Source organism: Haliotis asinina, chromosome 2 (genome assembly GCF_037392515.1).
Source record: "Haliotis asinina isolate JCU_RB_2024 chromosome 2, JCU_Hal_asi_v2, whole genome shotgun sequence".
NCBI classification, from domain to species: domain Eukaryota; kingdom Metazoa; phylum Mollusca; class Gastropoda; order Lepetellida; family Haliotidae; genus Haliotis; species Haliotis asinina.
The window spans coordinates 94,049,936-94,071,854 of NC_090281.1; the positions used below are offsets into that span (position 1 = coordinate 94,049,936).

At 39.5% G+C, this 21,919-nt stretch overlaps 1 protein-coding gene across 2 annotated transcripts in view; it reads right to left on the bottom strand.

Moving 5' to 3' along the window:
• LOC137274624 (glutamate receptor 2-like) overlaps nucleotides 1-12,193 on the bottom strand; it is a 75,721-nt gene extending 63,528 nt beyond the window's left edge. For both annotated transcript variants that reach the window (XM_067807922.1, XM_067807921.1), the window contains exons 1-2: nucleotides 12,001-12,193; nucleotides 9,790-9,945 (exon numbers count right to left, since the gene is read on the bottom strand). In XM_067807922.1, the coding sequence (XP_067664023.1) occupies nucleotides 9,790-9,945; nucleotides 12,001-12,088 (244 nt within the window). In that variant the 5' untranslated portion in view covers nucleotides 12,089-12,193. The remainder of the gene's footprint in view (nucleotides 1-9,789; nucleotides 9,946-12,000) is intronic.
• Between the last annotated feature and the right edge of the window lie 9,726 nt (nucleotides 12,194-21,919).

Below are 21,919 nucleotides of genomic sequence, written 5' to 3' on the forward strand. Positions count from 1 at the left end.
CTGACGCTCGATACAGCTGTGAGCCTTGAGTCCCGTCATGAGCAAGGACAAAGAGATGGCGGTGCAAGGAACGTGTTGGGACGTGTGAGATATATGTGATCTATGTACAGTATAGTATTTCTCTGTTGAGTCACCTTCATATGAACGCATGTAGGCCTAAACGTATCGTGTTGCTAAGGGTAGTGAATCGTCCACTTGGACAAAATCGTATAGTTGAAGTCAAACTGATGGATTACATAAATCACATGTGATCATGACTATGAATATACGTAGTACATAAAGATGGTTTGATTGGTTAAATCCATGAAACTTTACAATATATTAATTGCGTCCATAATGTCCTATTCACACGAAGAAAACAGTTTGAAGAGATTTGCGGACGAATCAGTGCAGACTTACTTGAAGTAATGGTGAGAAATGTCTCAAATCAATCTGCCATGTGAGGAGCTTGTGAACGATTTACACTGTTTATAACGTTAAATGTTATTGCTTGACAGTATTAGTAATTAGTGATGCTTAAGAGGCTATACCGTTACACACATGTGAAATATTAATGTGATTTCATCCATACATCTGCCATGTGATGACCCACAGCAGCGTGCTGTGTCCTGTGCTCATCAACTAATCATTTCACGATTGGCTTACGTTGAACTTCACGTACAAAATAGGGGTGGGGTGGGGTGGGGTGTACATTTGTTTGTTCAAATAAATGGCTTCGCAAGAAACCAGTTTACGGAAATTGTTACTCCTTTGTGCGTAAAAGAGAGACATCATTAAAGAAAATCTCAAAAGAAATAAACCAAACGATCACTGAATATCAATAATTGCATTGGCCAAACTACATCCTGTTCTGCAAACGAGATACTGAGTCTGGGATAGACAATCCAGTGATCAGTCTCGTGAGCACTTATTTGGGGTGGTAACGCAGCCTTTCTCCACCCTTAATGATCTACTAAAGATGTGTACGGTGCGTATATTCCGTTTGACGCATTTTCTAAGTCACGTGCCACATCAGATATTCAGAACAGGTGCTTGGGAACTAAACAACTGCAATCTGAGCTGATATATCGAGCTAGATGCGATTATTCTTAACCTGATAACATTTCTTTACTTTCGTAAACAAGATTGTGTTTGAGCAGAGGACCGATTCATATGTCTCTTTCACTTGGCATCACGCCCACTGAGTTTCGATCAGTACCAATTAAAAAAAGATTATATTCATATCTTAGGGTACCAAGTTTATGTTGAAAGGGCATCCATTATGTTAATATTTATTAGGTTTTCGAACACCAGAACAAGAGGGTGATGTTGGAAACCGAAAACGATATTCTACAATTTAAACCAATATGTATGCGTGGAACCAGTCGTGTCTCCTGTCAACACGATGTAAACATGTACAGCAGTACATAAAAAAGTCTAAACTGTCAGAGTTTGTGATTTTTGACACTCAAATAGTAAACATGGTAATAAACTTTAATTCCGAGAAAACCATAAGTAATAGTGGTGTCAGAGGCCTATTACAATGCATATCTTGCATTTACGTGCTATGATGAAACCAAGGGTGGCTGTTATGAACCTTATAAACAAGAAAAATATTCAGGGCGAATCTGAGATTCGAACTAACAACCATATTCTCTGTCATCAAGACACATCTTCAGAACTACCCTCCGTCACCCGTGTTCCGTATGTGTTGGAGAACCAGTAGGATCGCGTGACTGGGAAAATAGGCTGTAGAGCAGTAGGTTCCAAAGGAAGTCCAAGAGAACATTTGGTCGTCTTCATCTTGAATCAATCGCAGAGACCACATTGACTCAATTCCTTCTGAAGTTGGCGTTACGCTGGTGGTAATACCCAAATAATGCAAGATAATTCTCTTGGGGCGCTGGTATAATTTATATTCATATTTTGACTTTCATAACTGAAATAATGGTGTGAATAGGAATTACGTGTTTAGCAAATGCTTGCATGGAATGGCAGTTTCGCGTTTTTCACGATCAGGTCATAATGGGCACTTGTTCCGACTATACGTGTACATAATGTAGGTAATAAAGGCTCCATGCCAATATTCTCAGCACAAAGGCCATTGCGAGAATTTAGCAGAAGATGTGGAATGGCGTTTAGTTTTCAGTCACAATGCTTGCAAGAAGTATTGATTCCGCGTCCCTTGTTTCCCCCATTTGTTTCCTCGCATGGCGAAATGTCTCAAGTGTTATCAGACATAAAATTTCCAAAGTCTTCCCCAACAAATATCTTTAATCAGACATCACACAGTAAAATGCTGATATAAATTTTATTAGTTTGATAAAACCTCTGATCGTCCTATCACACGCAGCCAGACTTCCACAAGCAATTTAATGGTTCCGTGGTCAGAACAATCCTTCTAAGAAATCAGTCTGGGCCCTTGGTGAACTTCGATCAGTTGTCGAGAGAGTAGTATCCCCAGACTGAGAGACCAGAAACGGGAACAACTTGATCTTCAAGTTAAGACCTTATTCGAAGCAGTGTATCATCGGAAATAAATCATAAATCAGTTACGACATTGTTCTCCATTTGTCAGAATTCACACGCCTTGCAGACCAGTGCTGAAATAGATTCAAAATGGCACCCGCACGATAATTCAGAGATTTGAAATGAGGGACATTTGCACTGGGTAGTTTCTTAAACTGATTTGCGTGATCTTTCATCCGGGAAAAACTCGATATTTTCAGATTCTCGAAGATATAATATTTCCCTGTATCATTGTGCCCTGACGCGTTCATTGATTTAGCTGAGATATTACTATTTGGGTCTGTGTAAAAAGAAGGCTTTCTGGATTCATCTCTATATACAGCTTTGACGGCTCATATAAAAATATCTGTAAGTGTATGGTTCCAGTGTGGCTTGTAAGAAGGTTTAGTGGTTCTGCGCACCTGATCAGGTGGTCGTTTGACCAACAGTTTAATCACGAACACACAGCGAAAAAATAGCAGGATCTGCTCTGGCACAGGCCCTCACGTGCGTGTGTACGTGTGTGCATGCATGTGCGTGTGCATGTTGCTTGTGTGTGTGTACGTATACAAATCCGTGCTGCAACGGTTAAGCATAATTCTAAACACTATTAAGGAGGGATTTTCCTTTATATTCACAGAAAGTATCTGAAGGAAATATCACCATCAGGGTTTTCAAACGTCGAAAGGATTAATTCATTAGGGACGATTTTTATGGGTGTAAACTTCTGTATTATGAGGAACACAGCGTTTCGGTGTATATCTTTACTGAGGAAGGAGTAAGGATATATACTCATGGAAAAATTTAAGGTAACGCATGTTTCTTAGGGCAATTCAAAATTTCAGCGGCGTGTATTATCGTTTTCGTGAAGAGCAGTTCACTCAAACTCACCATAATGCTTTCCATGCACGTGCACTACATGCTCCTAAAGCTACATGCACTTAGATTTACACGTGACATGTATGTGCACTGTCAAACACAACGGTTAAAAACATTGTTAACATGGCGAGACAGTACTTAACTTTGGCACAGAAATGGAAGGCAGTTGGCATGGTTAATGGTGGACGCTCATTACAACAGGTTGCAACAACTTTTCACAAGTCTGTTAACGTGATATCCAGACTTTGGAATCTCTATAGAGCGACTGGTGACGTCAAAATGAGGCGTGGTCGGGGACGGAAAAAGAAAACCACCCCAAGGGAGGACAGGACCCTACGCCTTATTGCTCTGCGAGACAGGTTCAAATCCTCCTCCAAAATCAATAAGGAATTCAGGCGAAGAACAAACGTCAGAATTTGTTCACGTACAGTGCGTAATCGTCTTAAATCGGCTGGTCTAAAAAGCCGCCGTCCATTGGTTGGAATCAACATAACTGAGCAACACAAACGCTTGACACGGGCGCGGGCAGTGTCAAAGAGGAAGAAAAGTATGTCAGTGGAGAAACACTATGTTTAGTGATGAGAGCAGGTACACACTAGACCATTATGACGGTCGAATTCGAGTTTGGAGACGCGTTGGGGAACGCCACAGTGCATGCACCACCAAGCAGCATGATCGTTATGGAGCAGGCTCTGTTATGATGTGGGGCGGGTTTACCTTTAACCACAAAACAGATCTTGTGCGTGTTGATGGCAGGATAACAGGTGTACGATATCGTGACCAGATCTTGAACCCGATTGTGATCCCCTTTCCGCGTACAGCAGGTCGAATGTTCGAGTTCCAGCATGACAATGCCTGCCCGCACATCGCTCATGTTTGTCGGGACAGACTGAGGGCTGCAGGTGTCCGGGTGTTGCAATGGCCGGCTGACCTTAACCCCATCGAACATCTTAGGGATGTTCTTGGCCGCAATGTTCGGGACAGACCTGTTCAACCCAACAATTTGGATGAACTTTTCGTGATTCTCCAGAAAGAATGGCGTAGAATTCCGATTGGTACCATCCGTACACTCATTCACAGCATGCCACGGCGATGCTAAGCAGTTCTCCAGAGACATGGGGGACACACCCGATATTGATTTTCAACACTTGATATAAGCCTTTTCATCTGTATGAACTTTTCTCTTACTGTTTCAAAGATTAAAAGTCACAGCTATTTCATGTGTTCCCTTAAATTTTCCATGAGTATATTATGAAAGGTTTTGTTCCTCATGGTGAAGACGTTGACACCCATAAAAACTCTCTTCTTCATGGGTATAACTTCTAAATGCATTCGAAGACCTGATTGTATATTACAATCTCAAGAACGGACTGAGGACATATTTGTGATTTTACACCCTTGTACACACCCTTACGACAGTGTATTTTTGTGGGAAACATCGTTCCGGGATCCATGGAGCAATCGTTTATAAACATGAGAATAATAGATGTGTTAAGACATAATTTGTTTGTGGTTTGGGGCAAATAAAACGTAGAGATGTACTAAAATAATATGTGAAAAGCTTCACTATATCATTGATAATATCTATGTCCAATGTGTAGGTAGCCATTCCATTAGGGCAACAACTGTGTTCAAAACGGATCAAATAATTTATGTTTTATGAATGAGGATTTCCATTTTGAAAAATGGTAACAAGGTATTTTGGCAAAGATGGTTCACTCGATGTATATCAAAGACTGGGTATCATTCAACGATTATGAAATAGCCGAATCCCTTTTACTGATTTACCCATCTGAACATTATAAAGTGGAGACAAGTGAAATCCCCTGATGTGTTTCATTATTCGGATCCATGATTAACGATACAGAATAACTAAAGCTCTTCACGTTGGTGTATGGAAAGTCCAACCAATTGTCACTTTAACTTTTTTCTTGCAGTAATATCATAACATCTACAGTCTTTGTGTACATTTCAGAGCTTTTCTTTGAACCAAGATTTCAAAGAGCTCCGTACTACCTTTGCTGATCAAGCGGTTTGATCAAGTTTCAAAATTCTCAGTCTCAGTAAAAGCTATCAAAAGGTTTAATGGTAGATATATAGAGTAGATTTCAAATTCTGACGCATTAGTGACAAACATGATGATTGATGCAGATCCCTATTTCGAATTTTACTTTACTTTCTCGATTTTTTTCTGTAGGAGAACAACTGACTACCCTTTGAATGAATGGGGCCACCGGCGAGGCAGAATCCAAGGGCCGTTTTGCGAAAACATTCACTATTTGATAGTGATTCATAAACACATGCTCATTATATAGTCGAAATCGCTTGATGTAGAAGACTGTCGTTCATATTTACAATGCTTGCCTGCTGAGATACCAGTCACAATGTAACGGGGATTGCCTTCTCGGGCACTAAGTCACTGACAGCCAAACAGTCCATGTTGTAGGCCATGGCTGTCTAGCGCCATGTATGAACTGTTTCTAAACGTGGGGTGCTGCCAAGGATTAAACCAACGACCATCCGCTCTTCTTACAGAATCTGTAACCAACAGACAACGGAACTGGTTTGTTCTGGATAATATATTAGCTTAGTAGTTTCCCGCCTTCTGGTCCGGCTAGGTGAGAGGCCTTATGAAGTTTATAAGGTACCCGAGGTTTTTAAGGTACCTGAAGTTTTATTGAAGACCTTTTGCATTTATGTACGTAGCTACTGACAAAATAGTTTGTATTACAATTTTGCAGATTATATAAATGTTAGTTTACTTCATAAATAGCTGCTTTTCACATGCATAGTTTCATGGGAATCGTTAATACACATTTTCATGACACCACTCTTACAATATAGAACTAAACACGTACAATGTTTCACTTGAGGACTCGCAGAGGAAGTCACTCAATGTTCGGTATATGCTAGATCCAGCAGTCAATTCCGACTAACAAGTGCATGCTTGCGTCGTCTTGAACTAATCTATAAGCCTGGGCTGCGTAGGAGGGTAAGTACAGTGTAGGTCGGGAAAACAAATGCTCCTTAAGACAAGCGATTGCAAATTTGCCTTTTCGGTGAATCTAAAACCCTAAAGAACGGCGTACATCCAAATCCTTAGTAGGGTATTTCATATATCTCTAGTTTGTCTGCATTATTTAATTAAGATAGCCGCATTGGTTGTCATACAGATAGAATACAACCAAACCTGACAATAGAAACTGTTGATGTGAACTAAATACAAATGACACTGATTCCTCTCGATAGGGCGACACAAAGCGTAAGCAACAAATAACTGAAAACGACTACGTCGGATATTAAAAGGTGTCTTTCATTGCCACTGCCTTTCCGATCCTCGTACAATGGAATCACTGAACAATGAGTTCTCTGTCTGACCCCGATGATAGATAACAGGAGCAATGATCCAAGCCATCCACCCAAACCAACCGATTCGTGAACTATCCTCATACTGCCACGGTATAATGCTGGGTCGCTATTCTCACAGGAATATCCATAACAGCACACCGTGCTGACCTACATGACAGCTGGTTCAGGTTCGGCTATGTCATGGAACAGGGACAACGTCGGACGTTGCCCATTATAACTGCTACTGATTGAGGTTGGTTCTCACTCGACAGACGGGCTAGTCTGAATAACTGTGTAAAACAACGAATGCGAAATAGGATTTACACTGCAAAGGGTATCTACTTTTTCACAAAATGGTGTAATATTTTATTTTTTCATATAAGGTCCCAGTGTTAACCCGTTGTATTTAATATAGATAAATAAAGTGAAAAAATAACTGTCAGCATTTCAGTGTATCCAGTAAAGTGCATAGTTTCCTCGTTTTGTATCACTAAATATATATTTAAGGACATTGATTTGTGTTTCTCGAACACAGCTGTTCGGGTCTCTGTTTACTGCTTGATGCAATTGCTTCCGTGTCTCATAGAATGTATGTGGAACATATGAACAAATCGGATAGTAACAACAGAAATGAGTTTCTGTGTGAAACAGACCACGTATCAAACGTGCCTGTCACAAATTATCTAAATTACCAAGGTTTTTGCTTGTGCCATTGGATTCTACAGGATAGGAGAGAGAAATGGCCAACAGACTTGGAAAAGAGATTCGTGACAAAGAGCCATGTTCTTCCAAATACCACCAAGCCCAGGCACGTTTAATGACAGCCCAATAAGACGAATCGTGCCGTCTGTGAAAGAGAAAAATTAATGCCGATTTTCCTGAATTGGGAATTGCTTTAAAAGATCATTTGTTAACTGTCCAGGTCCGTTTCGGGAAATATATAGTATCGACTGTCCTACTATTGACGGAGATAATACTGAGCGGCAAACCTCATACGGTGTGACCTGACGTATATTTCACATTAATCTATACTGAAATGATTGATAGAATGCAGTTCAATACATTCGGGAACACCTGGTGTCATCGTTCTTTAATAGTGATTCATGAACACATCATGTAGTGGGAATGATATAACTGACTGATTTAAGCATATATTCTCTGTGGAAATAGTTCTGTTGCTTATATTTTGTCATCAATATCGAAGGTATTATTTACCATTTTCTTTATTTCAAGAATGCTAGAATGCTATCTAGTTAATACTTCGTTGTGTTCAATCTTATGTCAGTGATCTATTGAAAAATTGAATCAGAACCACAAAATCTAATGACTGATATCATGCGCGTCTCGGATAAGCAACTGACCACACTATGCACAGTTTGTTACAGCCATCACAGGTTAGAACACCATTTAGTCCGATATCCCTGAGCCAAAAACAGTGAAGGCTTAAGTAAGATTAATTTTAAGCCAAGTTTAGCAATATTCCAGTAAGATGACGTTATGGGACACTAGAAAGGGGCTTCACAATTTGTGATGGTTCGGACTAGGGTATTTTGTATGACGAACGCGTTATGCATAAGGCCATCCGCCGCTACAGAACAAAGTGAACCCTCTACATAGGTACATTAATGGTTAAGTATATCTTTCATCAGAATTGTCCACCATGTATTTACGTACAATAGACACTCCTGAGATGTTGAGTACAGTGTGATCGGACATGTAGACTGTGTAAGTAGTACTTGATGCGCTACTCGGACGGAGTGTAATGGTAGAACCAGTGTTTAAAGGGAGTTTGATTACCAAACTGTCGTGCACAGACAAACACAACGTCATTCCTGAATGTTTCCATCAGACAAGCCTTTAATTTGACATGATGGCTTGATATATAAGCTTTCGGGAAAACGACTGTTATATATATTATATATATATATCTTTTTTTCCTATTTGTGAAGCAGAAAAACTATTGGCATTTAACCAATAGTAACTTTCACTGAATTCCATAACCAGAATTTTAGTTTTCACTCCTATTATGACTGTGCTTCTGGACATTTGTGTATGTTTGTCTGACATTAGGAAAGAAAGAAAATGTTCCAGAGATCGATAATAGATTAAGCTGTATAGCATTTGCCTGGAAATGTGATATATACAACTTTTATTGTGTTTTAACAAGTACACAATGAAAGACACCTTGGGATGAACCAACTCTTGAATTACAGAACATTTTTGTCATTTTATCGTACATCGTACCATATCAATACAAGTTAATATCAAACCTTAATATTGCTAAATCTTCACCAAGGAGAAAATACAAAAACGTATCGAAACATTATTATTTAAGAAATGAAACTTGAGTGCGACAGACATTTAGCTTACAACAACGTCGAAACTTGTAACATTGGTTAAAAACACAAGTATTTCATACAACACAACCTCAAACTAGCGTTTAGTCTATTTCTGAAACGTCTGAGTCATCAAGACATAACAGCCTCTGAAGTCAAATTCTATGATCTTAACCAATATTGTCCATATTTTCATGAAAGTTCATTGTTTGTTGTTTACCGCAAACTGAGTAAAAGTCTATGAATGTTCCTTCAGCCTGTCCATACTTGACCATACCGTCCAGTCACTGACATCATGGAACTATAATGACAAGGGAATGCCATCATCCTCAATTTCGTCAACTGTCACGACAGGCATATCCTGCAGGGAACATCAACACTTACCTGCTATCCCTTAAATCTTAAGAAATTAACTTGAATCCGACTTAAAACTAGGTGTCATACAGGAAGTGAATGCTCATAGGAGAGCTTTAAAGTGGTCATCTAAAATTAACAGAAGTACATATTTGATTCGATTTGGAGAAGTTTACCTAAAATATCTAACCCCAAACGAAGACATATGCAATAATGTTACTTTAGACAAGGGTAAGGTGAAACAACTTTATTTCAATCCAATGATATTTAAACATAAAGCGCTTTCTTTCCCATTAAAGGCAGTTCCTGTTTCTGCAAAAATACGGCTTCATGCTTTAATGCCATGTTACAAGGTGATGGTAGTGGTGATTAACACTGTACTTACTTGCAGAGGCCAACTGGAAGTTATCAGCTATATCTATCAACTCCACCGACACATTAAACTGGAAGTACTGCTCCCTGTCTTCATTCTCAGCATGTTGGTCAACGGCGTAGTCAAACGCTCGTTTGGAGATCAAGTCATTTTTGTCAAATATAGCACCTGTTGAGAAAATATCTAGAATAATTGATGTGGAGAGACATGTGAGCGATGTTGTGGAATATCATGTGTCTTTGATCTTCTGTATGGACGGGTTGTCACTTTTATGATCTGCAACGGCGTATCGGAAATATCAATGTTCTCGTTAGCACAGAAAGTGAAAATTCCGTGTAGTTAAGACATGGTGTTATTAAAGCAAAGCGGCTATCACCGAACCCGAAAACAAGGACAGGGTCACTGTACCCTACTGTGATCGCAGACAATTCTCGGTGAATTTAATTGCATGAAAGGAATATTTTATACTTGGAATTTTTATTACAAAACACTGTTACACTGTAGTTGTGTATATTTTGTAAAGGAAATGTACCCTTATTTGTTGCCTTAGAAACATAATGATACGGAGACATTGATATTTCACTTTAGCGAATACATAAAATTTATTGTGCTGTTGATATTGTTATACACTGGGCTCTGAGATTAACGACATCTTTATTCTTCTAGCGAACAACTGGTGTCATCACAGTTTTTCAGTGACATACTTTTCAGAACTGTTTTTCCCTTTACACAAAACCGAAATTGTTTTCGAGGACAGACAAAACTGGTTTCCTTTCCACACACGTTCTGTGTCTTAGTTTTGGAAAGTACATTTTTGTCGACTCTAATGATATCCTTTAATAAATAGCACATAGCCGTAACTTCGAGGAGATAAGATAGTATGAAATTAAATCGTTTTCAAAATAGGTACCTATCGTTATTATTCTGAAACTGTTAAAAACGTTATTATTATAATATTATTGTGTGATATTGATGATTTTTATGCGTAAAAGGCATACACGTATTGTGTGATTCTGTAAAACAGGCTTGACAAAATGCATAAACACAAGTCTTAAGGCATCATTATGTAATGTAAATGAGAAAGATTTCATGTAAATACGTAACATGTCTACATATAACGCGAATCATGTATAAGTATTTCCACCTGTTCCATCACCAAATCTGTCCTGGTTTACATTAAACCTCATTACATTTAACACATCACATGTCACGTTGCCATGGGGATAACGTTATTCCATTATCTCAATTACGGCACGTGGGGAGACTGTGCCAAACACTGAGTCAACACAACAAATGCCATTTTGTTCCCCTATCAACACCCACGAAAGAAAGCATTTAATTTTTGTGTTATTAATTAATCTAGTAAATTCAAAGGGAATGAACAATGTGATCTTTGATCATACTGGAGTACATTATCACGTTTCCGGATAAGTGTAGATGGGAAATGTCTAACAACGGAAATAAAATATACAGATAGGGGCATAAAGATTGATGAGCATGATTTGTTTAAGATTATATATATGGTATTGTTTTTGTAAGTGTCTCGTTTCTTAAGAACTAATGATCAAACATTCCAGAATTAACCACATTGTATGTACATGTTTTATGGTAATACCCACAAGTCTCAAAACGAAAGACATTTGAGGAAATGGTTTTCATATCATGAAGCATCTTGACATTGTGATATGTTAGTCTACCAACTTCAAAGTGAAGGAAACATTTACGAGAACATTCATTGTAGTTGAAGCACGGTATACACGTCGTGATTAGTGGCAGCGATTAGAATATGCTATCCAGACTGCTGTTTACGTGATGGTCAGATAGATGCTTCAGCCTCATGAATGTTTGATAAGAACAAAATAATTGCCTCTGCTTTCTGACCAGTTTAAATACTAAGGTAACGGGGAAATGTGCAGTTTGTAATATAATCTTGTAACGCTCAAACATCTGTTAATACACATGGTATGAATAGTGAATTTCTTCCTTCCTCTTGTCCTGAAACGAATAACAATGTAATATGTGGGCTTGGTTAGGCTATGAACAAGTTTTACTCTTAAACCTGACGGATGTACTTTAGCAATGGACAGTGCTAGTAATGGATGTTTACTTGAAAAAATACATTCTCATACTGGACATTTAAGCCACTGCGTTAAGAGACTATGGTCATCTTGTGTTATGTAAACGCTGCACTCTCCGCAGCAGCCAGTGTTGTTAAATACCTACCTATTGGTATGAATCTCTGGAATGCCCACGATACCTCTAAACACAATAACACAATTGCACAAACCGTATCCAGGCCAACGCATCTCATTCTGTGCGTTTAATATAAATTCCGGTGCGAAAACACTTTAGATCCAAGTCACTTTCACATAACAAACACACACGTGCGTTTGGCGGTTGTCACAGTTCATTTTGCGCATGCTCACACAGCCGCTTACTGGTGACACCCTTCTTTATCTTTATTGATTTTTACGGCAAGTCGTAAAGATACAGTGCAGGCGCAGTGCTTTCCCTTACACCGCTCTCCTGCCAAGGAGGCGAGAAAACAGTTGGCAACTTGTTCACTGGGAGGACCGCTCCGGCATTTTCAGATTTTCATGGAAGAGAGTAAAACTGTCTTAAATACACGAGGCAGGCAAGAAGCGATCTCCACTCGCTCTGAGCTTGGTATGAGAACAGTAATTGATTTCGCTGACACTCGTGGCGTTTGGAATCATGGCGAAATTCAATCAGTCATAGCATTATTCAATCTAACTCAAGAATACGTAATAAATAGCTTTAGATTGGAGGCTTCGCTTCGCAATTTCGGTTAAATTGTTTAATTTTTTACCGATTCTAAATTTAGTATGATTAAACGTTAGTTGTTCCTTGTGAAGTCCAGCAAATAGCCTTTCCTCGGCTGTAGTTTACCACAGAAAATATTTAACCCTCTCCAATCCTCCTTGACTCAAGATCGATTTTCACACGACATGGCGAAAATTAGGTATATTTTATAAAGCAAATATTTAGCCGATCCTGTTGTTATCTCCCTGTGTAAAGGGTTTGTATAGTGGATGTTAGTCTGGCTGCGGAATCCTGAAATCGATTGCCTGTTCCCCTAGGGGGTGGCGGAAACACGAAATCTAATTACAGAATGCTAGCTGTGGAGGTCAGTGTATTTATGGTCGTTATAATGGGATGTCTAGGGGCTTCAGAAAGCTTAAAGACAAGACGGACTAATTTGAAAATTTCGAGAGATACTTCAGCAAAGAATAGAGCACAAGTGAGTCAATTTCGTCTCGCATGGAAAGAATGGTCTGGTATAACGTCTCTTCCAGCGACTGGTTGTTATGGAAAATTGGTATTCACGGTGCCAGAGTTACGTCGCTTTCAGAAGCATGCTTGCTTTACAACAGAAAATTGATAAAGAGGGTGATTAACGTTACCCGAATGTTTCTCGTACTATGTCAATAACGGTATTGCATGTTCTTGAGTGCATATACTTGTTATGATGTTGGGATTTTTGTCAATGAATTTAAATCTGGCCAAACTAAATCCAGAGGTCTGTGGTATGAATTTGCGCTTGTAAATGGTAGCTAAGCTGTATTTACTTTGAGATATCAACACAACGGGGATAGAAACATTAATAATGTAATCTAACACATCTACATTTCAAATTACTTTCCTAATTTGCATACGAATACTTTCATTACTTCGGTTCTTCATTTGTTGGACGTGAAAGAATTCGAGTTATCAGTCCTGTTCATAATCCTTAAACATGTTCCCTGTCGTTTTTCCAACAGTTATCAAACTTTAATTTCTGAAATGTGAATGAAAACATTATAGTCGCTATTACCACCACAACCCATATAATCCCCAGCTTTATCCAACGCTGCTGGATGTTTTTGGACTTGTACCATGTTTGACATTTCGTTCAATACTTGCAGTACAGACAGAATTGACAAATGTGCTTCATGAATCTACTTTTTAGGAAGCAGCTTGTACTAAATATTTTAGAGAGATGAGACGGCATACCTCAAACAGTCCGAGAGGAAACGTCAAATAGCCACACCACGTGGAACCGTTACAATTACAAATATGGCTACTGATTATTGATGCTAATATGATGTAATTGATGGGGGCTCTCGCAGCCGGTTCTGCTTGTTTGGCTAATTGTGTTTGATAGCTCAAAGTAGTGTTGATGATACACAGAGAACGGATAATTTGTGAGTTAGAAGTCGAAAACCCTTTGAAAATATGCCTCGGGACAAAAAAGCGACACCTGGTTTCAGTCACCTCACTTCAATATATTTGTCAGGTTTGGTTTTGTTCCATCAATTCCAAACTATTAGATTGGGGAATTCTCGTGTATTCAAACAAATTGTAATCTGTCTCTGTCAGCGAAGTAGACACAGATCTTCAAAGCGAAAATACAGTCGGGGACTGTCCGCATATATAATCTGAACATAAAAGAAGAATGCGGAAACAAGATGCTTAAGCCTCGACTCGTTGTCCCGTATACCACTGTTCCATTCGATGGGTGCAAGCTGGGAAAGCCTTTTGTTATGAGTTACTAAAACACACATAAGAACATATGGAAAGTAGACTCACTCACTCACTCTCACATACACAATCAAGTTCAGTTTTGTTTTGCAGTAGAATGGGTTTTCTTCTTGAAGTTTCAAAACAATTCAAAAGTATTCGCAGGAGAAGATAACAATTACAGATATGCCCTCAGTCAATCAATAATGACACCGCCATCTTGTCAGTAGAACAGACAAATGGCGTACTGCTAATTGCTGTGTTAGTTTTTCCTACTGGAACCTCCGTCTTGGAGCCTCTAATTGTACAGAAGCAGGCACCGGAAACATCTCATCTCCGCTTCGAGGAGAAGGATCCTTTCTTCTGCATTGTCCTTCCCAGTTCTTGGAATATTTCCAGGTCTAGCTTATTTGATAGCTCGGTTTGTGAGGCGATCGTTCATCATTGCTAAGCTACGCTTCCTTTTTCTTAGAGTCGAAAGGGATTGAAATTATACCGAGCGAATCTTATTTTTCGCGTAAACCGAATAACGACACCCATTACTGAGACATTAGACCGGTAACAATGGCAGCTTACTCATTGTCGCTCGAGGTAAAACATTCCACGACTTCTGGTAACCATGGCAACTACTGGTTCCTTGTTTCAAGCTGTAAGGGTACAGAGACTGTTCCTTAGAGGTATCAACTGTTTTTATGGCCTAAAGTTACAAACGTGATTAAGAAAAAATCCCCAGTGATCGTGTAATGTGAAGCGACATTGCTTCATGACATTCTCGTTACGGCTCGAATGTCCTATCAGGGCGTACATAAAGAACGAGATGTTGCACAACATGTCATTTACATTCAAATGTCAACAAAATATATCGATTCGAGTTTGTCTCATGTTTGCAGGGAGTGGACGCTCTGACCTTTAAATATATTTTCAGGTGGTGAGATTTCGGTTTTCGGTCCTGACAGTTTCAAAATTATGTCACGACGTATCGACTGGAGACGGGAGTACGGACAGTAGTGAAGTACTGAAGTTACACATAAGGATACTTGTTCTACATTACCGAAGCCCGATGAATTGGAAATTTGAAGATTTACTGTATTCTTCAAATGAGTGCTAACATAAGTTGTTATAATACTGTTATGTTTTTGACATGTGTTACATCTATTTATCATACTTAGTGTAATGAAATCCTGCTATAGAGCTCCACTATGAATAATGTATCAGCTTCCACCAACAGTAATGAAACCCTACTATAGGGCACCAGTGGGAGTAATGTATCAGCTCCCACAAAAAATTATGAAATCCTGCTATAGAGCTCCAGTAGGAATAATGTATCAGCTCCCACCAACAGTAATGAAACCCTACTATAGAGTTCCAGTGGGGGTAATGTATCAGCTCCCACAAAAAATAATGAAATCCTGCTATAGAGCTCAAGTAGGAGTAATGTATCAGACCACACCAACAGTAATGAAATCCTACTGTAGAGCTCAAGTAGGAGTAATGTATCACCCCCCACCAACAGTAATGAAATCCTACTATAGAGCTCAAGTAGGAGTAATGTATCATCCCCACCAACAGTAATGAAATCCTGCTATAGAGCTGCAGTAGGAGTAATGTATCATCCCCACCAACAGTAATGAAATCCTGCTATAGAGCTGCAGTAGGAGTAATGTATCAGACCACACCAACAGTAATGAAATCCTACTATAGAGCTCAAGTAGGAGTAATGTATCACCCCCCACCAACAGTAATGAAATCTGGCTATAGAGCTCAAGTAGGAGTAATGTATCATCCCCCACCAACAGTAATGAAATCCTGCTGTAGAGCTCAAGTGGGAGTAATGTATCAGACCACACCAACAGTAATGAAATCCTACTATAGAGCTCAAGTAGGAGTAATGTATCATCCCCCACCAACAGTAATGAAATCCTACTGTATTGCTCCAGTGGGAGTAATGTATCAGCTCCCACCAACAGTAATGAAACCCTACTATAGAGCTCAAGTAGGAGTAATGTATCATCCCCCACCAACAGTAATGAAATCCTGCTATAGAGTTCCAGTGGGAGTAATGTATCAGCTCCCACCAACAACAATAATAACAACGATGGCTATATGGATTCATAAAGAGGTATTGAGCTCATTATGAAGTTCCTTACATACAGGAATGTTTAGGACATCCGTATAAACGCGCAGGCATAACAGTATCATGCATATTTGACTGCAGCTTAACAACAGCATATGTTGCCGATATTTTGCTGGAAACGGCAATGTATTTTGTAACGTTACAAATGTATGGGAGGATGAAGACTTGTATGGATAGACAACTTCTTTCATGCAATGGATGCGACGTTTCGGTGAAGATTCTAACAGCGTTATCAAGCAAAGAATATTAGAATCTACACCGAATCGTCGCGTCTATTCCGAGAAAGAAGTTGTCTATCCATACAAGTCTTCATACTCATCATACCAACTTCTAAAATGACACTTACAGAATTTTACTCGTGTGCATCTGGCAAAATACCGTTCACATCAAGATCGACATTTTGTATGGTGAGATGAAGGCTTTAGTTGAGACGTCCCCGCTTGTACAGCTCAGATATGGATGTTCCACTCAGAAGTGACCAGTCCACGTCACCTCCCCAATAACCGGCGGGCAACAAGCACCATGTGTGTCAGTCGTTAGGGGATAGGAGCCAGTATACATGTAATATGTCCTGTTTCGTATCCATGTTAAACTGCAGCGTGGTATCTGTAAGAGCCTGGGTGTACCACTATGATCATGTGTAATATGAACCATCAAAGTTGGTAATGACTCCAAGTGGTCAGGAAAAGGCGAGCTGGCTCATCATCACCAGCATCATATGCAAGAACAACTAAGTTGTTCACCTGAAGAAACAGACAAAATTACGGCAACAAAATCAGATCTAGCAATGTGTCAAATCTCACGTTTGGAAATTACCTCTGCATATCTTCAACAGGACCATTTTGAAAGGTTGACTTCAGTAAGTTGACGTAATGTCAAACTGTCGTTAGACATTTTTGACACACTGCTTGCTGTGTGTGCCTCGCTGTAATTAGGACAAACAAGGGTGTCCCACCTCTATCCTTTATTCCTAGTTCGGGAGGTAAATCTGTTATAGGGAATTCGTTACTAGATGCTTATTCAACGATGTCGGTTCATGTGTCACTTCTTGAACACGGGGATTTTTCTTACATGTCATCAGTGGATATCTGGAATGACAATGTCTTGTTGTATACACAACGTCTTTATTCTGTAATGACATTCTCATCAACTTCAAGAAAACTACCAGCCAAAGAAATGAATATCTAGTCTGTGTAGTCTTTATTCTGTAATGACATTCTCATCAACTTCAAGAAAACTACCAGCCAAAGAAATGAATATCTAGTCTGTGTAGTTCCATTTATACCTGACATAGATAAGCGTCCCGTAAATAACCTGGTGTCAATATGGTTTTCATTATGACGTTCATGGTGAGGGTATTGTTTTCATGTGGAAGAATGCATCTTAACAGATTAGATGACATGGCTGGCAGATGGTGAATGGTGTTCAACAGTGATCCATTTCAACCTCGCTCAGTTGAACCCAGTTACTGTTGGGATTGTAAATGATAATTCAAGACATTACTACCTATCACTATTCCTTTATCCGGGCATTTGTTAACGGTGGCGTTTGGATTAGCGGGGTTCACTGTACTTGATGTCACTACTAATGTTTCTATGTATACATACGGTATCAACATTTTCCTTACAACAGCGACATGAACACACGTTGCGCATTTACATGTGTAATTCGTCAAGGGATCGGTGGCAAGTGTGCAGGGTTCACCTCCACAGGCTGTACGCAAATACACAACAGCCAATTAATAGGTTCCATTCCCTGGGGTCTAATAAGCGCGTTGTTTTATAACAGTGGAGATAGAATTGGGCATTTACAGGAGGAGGTTGTGAGTGGTGTAGTCTGTATAGTGTGGTTGTGTCCAACCATCCGGTAGTGGTTCATTAAAGTCGGACACTGTCACTATGCAGACTTTCAGTCAGCTCTGTTACCATGGTGCCGCTCCAATTACCGTATCTCTTCATCTTCTCACTGTTCAGCATAACATCGACATTCGCCAACAAGAAACAGTGTTAAAAATATACTTATCTCAAACACTTCCACATCTGTGAATTTATACTGAGGGAACAAATTAAGGGATCACATGAAAGCACAAGTGTTCCACTATTTTTTAGATTTCTGCACAAGTTTTTGTTCTTTCAGTATATTTTTCAGCGAACATGAGCCTTAAATAACCTTGCAGATTTTGGAAAGGAAGTTACGGGAAATAGGTGATTATGGTATACTCTGACTTTTCATCAATCGGAAACGTGTATGAAATCCTTCTCAAACTGAATAATCCCATCTGTTCTCAGGTTTGCTGGTGTACCCAAATAACCAGATGCAGCAAGCTCTTGAAAGCTGAACAGAGTCACGCACCCCTTGTCAATAGAAATGATTATTATTGTTTTCCCAGATGTACTGAACAGCAAAAGAAACGCACGTAAGCGTTCACGTCTCTATTTGAAAGCTTGAAAATAATGGGTTTCTTTTACTGTACAGTACTTTGTATCATTAGGTAATAGAAGCGACCAATCGTATGTTCTCAAAGACTATATAAAATATCAATCATCATATCACAAGTAAAGTTTAAAATTGTCAAGTTGGCAACTGTTGGTAGCAAAAAGGTGAGCGTATACGCCATAGACGCAAGTAAATTAGAGAAGGGAAACTCCGGGGAATAATCGGACTCCGTTATCCACACAAACGGATTCCATTTACCGAAAAGACAAAACTGGGATGCAAATTATACATGGATAACTGGTTACATGACATGTGTCAGTCAGCATGTCCTGCTTTATCAGTGGCAGCAAGACGTGGAAGACATGTTGTTCGCACAACTCAGCTTGTCTCACAACTCCCTACACAGGGCGATGGCCTGCAGGATAAGAGTACGTCTACAGCGTGCACTGAGAATACAAAACAATGAATTCGGGACAATAATCAGGTGGTTGGCAACTAGTTTGGTGTTTCTGGTACTTTCTACCCAAGAACTCAAAACATGTCTCATTCCCAAGTGATGAGAAAATGGGGTTGCAAGAAAATTCCGAGACTCAAGATGACATTCCCATGTATGTCTGCACTGTCTTTGCCTAAACAACATCGGGAAATCAGCTTGTGGCAAAGGCTTGTTAATGTTCAAATACTTGAACAAAATATCAAAACTGGCAATTGCTGATATCTAATTCTCATTTACAAGACATCAGACAAAAGACTTCGTTGTGCACATTTTCCCTAAACATTGACCTTATTCTAACCTGTCCTTTCACTGAATGATTTGTTAAAGGGGTAACACATGTCTTTAACTGACTTCCCTGTGGTCAACGTGTTTGCGCGTGCATCGCCATATATTACACTGGTCATCGTACATTTTGTACCATAAACAATCACTTGGTGGTAGGCAATCACTGATAGTCCGTACAATGCTAGGGATTAACAACAACGTCTCCCCAGAAACAGTCTATAAATGTATCACACTATCCTCTGTTTGGGCCCTAGGTTGTTATTGGTAGCCCTGACCATGAATACTATCAGCCATCTGGTATCGGGTAGTGTTTGATCATTAATCATTCCTGTCATATCAGCGTGACCTGGGAGAATTTAGTAGTCATTTCTGACTGGCCAATGTGAAATATGATGGATCAGGCGATGGGTCAGGCTAACAAATTGGCACCTCGGAGACCATTGGTCAAACAGTTATCACGCTGCACTACTTTACCGGAATGGTCAGTGCACAAAGTGGCCATCACTTGAACTTTCAGTGACGTACGGACAGAGGACGAGGAAGAACCCTGTGTGAAATTTCCATGGTTGCGATAATGAAACATTATTATACAGTAGCCACATCATGGAAGGTTTTAACATTCAAACTTTTCCTGCTAATGTTTCTGTTTTGTTTATTTTAGGTGAGTTAGAAACATTAACTGTGATGAGCATGTACGACTGTTCATACACTATTAACGCAACACCTTTTTCGTGTTAAAGGGTCGTTTGGGTATAATTATAGATTAAAACCCAATCCTTATGTCGATAATCATAGATGCAGAACTATTTCAAGAATCATGAAACACCTATGCGGGGAGTCTAGAGGATCCAGACATTCTGAAGCATTTGTTTACTATTCTTCAGCTACCTATTCTTCAAAATGTCAATCCGGGGACTCGGCTTCCAATGTCATTTCCTCGACAACAAGGTATGATCACTGTCTGATAATGAATCTTATTGACGTTCTTGTGATATAGTCTGGACTTGACTATGTCTTGACAATGGACTCTGCCTTTAGCAGAGATTCCTTATGATTATATATGGGATTATGGGTCGCATTTACTGGATGTTCTCCAGCGGCTAGGATGTTTGCTACCCTTGTGTCTGGCACATTCAGCACTTATATACATGATGTCCTTGGGTCGTATACCAATAGGCACCCTGTGCCCATATTTGATGTATGTCTTTAGGCGCAATTCCCAAAACGGATCACTGGATATGAATATCACCTGATGGTGATGACATATCCGGCAGCAGCGGAACATGATGTTTTTGGTATGGGTAAAATAAACCTTTATTCAAGACAGTTTACTTTTATTTGATCACAGGAACAAAGGTAAACGAATGATGATATTAATGACTGATGTTTGTGTTGAAAAAATGCTATAAACTCACCGGCACTTGGAACAGATGCCTATTGCAACAGCACCATATTATGTATGTATTTACGAGCCATAACGAGACCACAATGACACCGGGTATTCGCTAAGGGCATCTTTGATTGTCGGAATCGTACTGGACCCACTTTCAGCTGAGAATGTGGATGATTGTGGAAGAGGTTTTGTTGCTTGTTTTTCTATCAGTGGCTTAATAATTGGCCTTCTGAAGTTCATTTCTCCACCCTCCAAAGACAAGTAAACCTGATCAGAACTGGCCGTTCATAGCGAAAAGTTTGAATTGTTTTGGAATATTAACATGTTACTCTATGACAAGTCACTACATGATCATTCATTGTGATTGTCAAGGTTTGCCCCTGGTTTCCTTAACTCCCTCCACCCTGTCAGCCCTCGATGAGGAAAGCTATCGCAGCAGAGGAAGCGATCTGATTGTAATGAAATTAAATCCATCAGTTTGGATATGGCAGAGGTATGTAGGCGCACATTTTCAGTATAGATACAGTATTGAAAGCAATTGATGGAAAGTACGTACACCATGCTTCATATTCAGTGCTGTTTAACCGATTCTCAGGGGACAGCCTAGTTACTGAGTTAATTAGGGAGCAGTAATTCGTGTTTGAATTATTAACCAGACTACGGTGGCTCTGATTTGACATACTGACATCTGGAGCAGCGATATCGGAATCGTGTGTCCAAGTCAAGGACGTGAGGCTTTCACAACCAGCAGGAAATATACAGGGCTCCCAGAAACTTAATGACAAAATGATTCTGAAAATAATCAAAAGTATGAAAGGCAACAGTTTCTGTCATAAGCGAACGAGTCTGGTTCTGGTTACATGCTGTGGGTAGATTG